The sequence below is a fragment of the Plasmodium brasilianum genome, chromosome 5 (assembly GCF_023973825.1).
Source record: "Plasmodium brasilianum strain Bolivian I chromosome 5, whole genome shotgun sequence".
Taxonomy (NCBI): domain Eukaryota; phylum Apicomplexa; class Aconoidasida; order Haemosporida; family Plasmodiidae; genus Plasmodium; species Plasmodium brasilianum.
In genome coordinates, this window is record NC_090118.1 from 877,622 (window position 1) to 882,557 (window position 4,936).

The window sequence follows — 4,936 nt, forward strand, 5'->3', positions numbered from 1 at the left end:
CATATGTACATACACATACATATATATATATGCAAAATAAAAATAAACATTAAATCATATAAACCTACTACTTGATCTTAAAATAATAAAAAAAAAAAAAAAAAAAACTTTATTTTTTTTTTTTTATAAATAAATGTATGTATATATATTTATATATACATATATGTAATACATATACACATACATATATACATACATATATACATACATATATGTAATACATATATACATATACATAGCAGTATATATGGACTTAATTGTAAAAAAAATTTTTTTTTTATATTATATAAACACATACATATAACCCATATGTATGTTTTGCTGTAAGTATTCACATGTATATACAAAGTATTTTTATTTATATAATAAATAGGTGAACACTTATTCTTCACTTCGTATTCTTAACTACTTATAATTCACTTCTTATGGTTTACTTCTTATTCCTAACTACTTATTCTTCTACTCATCGATTCTTATTCGTCAACTCTCACGTTGCACTTGTAATTCTTTTCCTTCTTTATTCTTTGTTTTTTTTTCTATATTCTTCTATTTCTTTAGAGTAACGAACTTTATCTAACTGCGCCTTCTTCTCATATGGTGACTTCTGAGCTGGACTTAGTTGACCCCAAGCTTCACCTACCAACTTCCCTACTTGTGCTACATCCTTTGCTAATTCTGGTCTTTCTTTTATTATTTCTAATCTTTTGTCCTTAACGTAAAACATATATGCTGACAAGGCCCTCTTTGGAGCTAATGGATCTTTTTTCTTTTTTTTATTCTGTTTTTTTAAAACTTTCTTTTGAGTTTTCGTTGCCATTTTTTATGACCTGAAAATGGGGGGAGATGGTTAAAAGGGAAAAAAAAAAAAAAATGAATAGCAATAAAAAAAAATATAATTAAAAAAATAGCTACCAAAAAAAAAAAAAAAAAATGAACAGCAATAAAAAAGGAAATAAAAGGAACAGCAATAAAAAAGGAAATAAAAGGAACGGCAATAAAAAAAGTAAAATAAAAGGAACGGCAATAAAAAAAGTAAAATAAAAGGAGCGGCAATAAAAAAAGTAAAATAAAAGGAGCGGCAATAAAAAAAGTAAAATAAAAGGAACGGCAATAAAAAAAGTAAAATAAAAGGAACGGCAATAATTAAAAGTAAAAAATAAAACAAAATAAAGAAGAATGACTAAAAATATATTATATTAAAAAGGCATAAAAACGGGATGTCTCTTGTGCTCATTTGTGCAATTATTCATTCATAAATATTCAAATAGAATAAAGGCAGGGAGGGCCCTTGTAGAACGACGGAATAATAAGTCACAAGTATATAATACATCGGATGGGGGAGCTTACAGGCATATTATGCCTGTATGTATGTATGTATGTATATATATATATATATATATATATGAAGCGTTGCAAAAGCATGATAGTTCTTTTTTTTTTTTTTTTTATAAATAGCTAAACAAACAAACAAAAAATAAAAAGCTTATGAAAGAAAAAAAAAAAACAAGAGAAATAAAACCATTAGAAATGTAGAATTTAGCTAGTTAAAAAAAAAAAAAAATTAAAAACAGTCAACTATACACATATTACGTTAAAAAGTTGTGTTTACCATAATACATAATTGATATGAAAAGGACGTTTAAGAATCAACGAAATATATGCAAATGTGAACGAATATAAACAAATACGAAAAATAATATATATATATATATATATATATATATATATATATATAATACATGATTGCATGGTACATATATACACACGAACGAAAATTACCGTAACTTTATGCAATTTAACGCGTGGGACTTGCACAAAGACAGATAAAACATAACTACATGACGAACGAATGTAATGTATAGAAAATGTATGTAGCTTGTTTTATTTTAAAACTTCTATTCACAACAAAAAGGAGAAGTAAACAAGAGGATATAAAACAAAAATAATAGTTCCTCGAAGAAATAAATAAACATGGCACAACAAGGAAGGAAAACACGCAACATAAAGCACAGCCATGCATATATACATATATATATATATATACATACACGTAACACATACATACATTCATAAGATCAAATATACAAAAACGACGTGGGCGCACAAATTACATATGCAAGAGTGTAAGTTTCCCACGAGGAAGCAAAGTATGCATTTGAAAGTATTTCTATACGCATAGATATGCATGTATGTATATATATATGGATATACTTATGTGGAACTCATTATATATGAAACGAATCATAATATATTGTTTAACATGTAAACATATGCTGATGTACAATACGGCAATCTGTCATAAAATTAAAATATCCATAACGTATATATACATATGTATATGTATACTTACATATATGTATATGTATCTCATGAATACGTTTATATATGTATACGCTAAATACAAATAATATAATATGAAGCAAAGGTACAAAATAACTATAACATACATAGTGGTCCTTACGTATATTATACATCCGTATGTATGTATATATGTATGTATATATGTATGTATATATGTATGTATATATGTATGTATATATGTATGTATATATGTATGTATATATGTATGTATGTATATATGTATATATGTATGTATATATGTATGTATATATGTATGTATATATGTATGTATATATGTATGTATGTATATATGTATATATGTATATATGTATATATGTACGTATATATGTACGTATATATGTATATATGTATGTATATATGTGTGTATATATGTATGTATGTATATACGTGTATATTTATATATACATAAAAAGCTTTCGTTCTTTCATTTTTACCTTTTTTTTTTTAATTATTTAATATTTGATTAAAATAAAAATTTCAAAAATACTTAAGTTGTTATGAGGAAATTAATGAGTTGTGATTATTACAATATTATAACTTATGTTTAAATAAAAATATTCTTATAAATATGATTGTTGGAAATTTTTTAAAACTTTAAATGAATTAATGAAAAAAAAAAAAAGAAACAAATTATTTTTAACATTAATAATAATAATTATTTAATTTTATTTTAATTTTATTTTTATTTAATTTTAATTTCATTAATGTATTAAATAAGTGCTTATTTTTTAATTTTAATGTATTTAAAAAAAAAAAAATTTAAGTACTGAGGAGTAGGACTTACTAATTACTACATTAAAATATATATATATATATATATATATAAATATATATATATATATATATATATACATATACATTATATATACATATACATATACATATACATATACAAATACATATACATATACATATACATATACATATACATATACATATACATATACATATACATATACATATACATATACATAAACATATACATATACGTATACATATACATATATATATACATATATATATACAACGTAAACAATGTTGCTTTAAAAAAAAAAAATTGTAACCTTGTTTTTTATGTATATATATACATAAGTACATATATGTACATATAGTATATGTATATTTATATATATTTTACTTGTATACTCCGTTTTATATACTTACATATGCAATAACGTCAACAAGAGTATGTACGTATACATGTATTCATACATATATAAGTGTATATATATAAATGTACATATATAAATTATATATATATATATATATATATATATATTTTATTTTATACAATAGGGGGAAACGATATTTTTACAAGAAAAAAAAAAAATTGAGGGTTATTCACATACGTATATAATATATTATATATGTTTTTATATACGTATTACTGCTGCTTGTCGTTAAAAGGCTCTTGTTGCAGTAAAGGTATTACATATATAAGAATGACTAATTTTCATGCATGTATTAAACACCGAAATTATGTATTTTTCATGTTTATATAAAGGAAATAAAATATATATATAAATATATGAGTACAAATATACGTTTACGTATATATATACATATTGCTTTAATTTTTATGTTTTTATTAGCTACTAATTTTTTTTTTCGTCCTACGACGAGTTAATGATTTATATATGGCATATTAATATACGTATTTAATTGAATATGGTATGTTTATATGTTCGTATATTTTAATATGTTTGTATATATGTATATATATATATATACATATATACATACATTATTACAAACATATGTATTTTTTTTTGCGCAGTTTATAAAAGTGCAAATTATGCTGTACCCGTGTAAGATAAATAATTGATATGAGACGAAAGATTATATTTATTTTAAGTTTTAAAATTTTCATTTAATTTTACATGGGTGTTTATAAGGCAGATTGTACAAGGGAACGACAAATGCTTGTACGTAATTGTAAGTTCTATGTATGCATATATATATATATATATATATATATGTATTCATTTAAATGTATTTGTTTATATGTACGTGCGTAAACGTACATTCGTTTGTGTATGCATCCATATGCACCTATGTATAGTTATATGTATAAGAATACTAGCCTTTTTTTATAAACATGTATAGGCTTTTACGAAATGAAATTTTGTTCATATATGTATATACATATATGTATATACATATATATATATATATATATATGTATATATATGTATATATAAATACACGTTTATTTGCCTATACATATGGCTCTTCGATGCGATTGTAAATGATTGTGTGTTTGAACACCATCGGCTTTTATTAAAAAGGGTGTCTCAATACTTTTAAGGAAAATGCATTTTTCCCCCCGAATTAGTATTATTGTGTGTACATGAATATATAACATGTGCATGTGTACATGTATATATATTTATATATTGTGTATAAGTACACACATATGACATATGTTAATGTGCCGGAAAAGCTTAGCAATTAATTAAAAGCACCTCTCGGAATGCTTCATTTAGAGCGGTATTTAATATTTATAATAGTTGTGTATGTATTTACTTTTACCTTTTTATTTCCCCCATGTTCTTACCAAAAAAAAAAAAAAAAG

At 22.8% G+C, this 4,936-nt stretch overlaps 1 protein-coding gene across 1 annotated transcript; it reads right to left on the minus strand.

Annotated features, from left to right (window-relative positions):
* Nucleotides 1-517: 517 nt before the first annotated feature.
* Nucleotides 518-817, minus strand: MKS88_001458 (high mobility group protein B2; the record flags this gene model as incomplete). The annotated part of the gene is made up of 1 exon (XM_067214384.1): nucleotides 518-817. The coding sequence occupies one exon, from the start codon at nucleotides 815-817 to the stop codon at nucleotides 518-520; it is 300 nt and encodes a 99-aa protein (XP_067074824.1).
* Nucleotides 818-4,936: the final 4,119 nt, after the last annotated feature.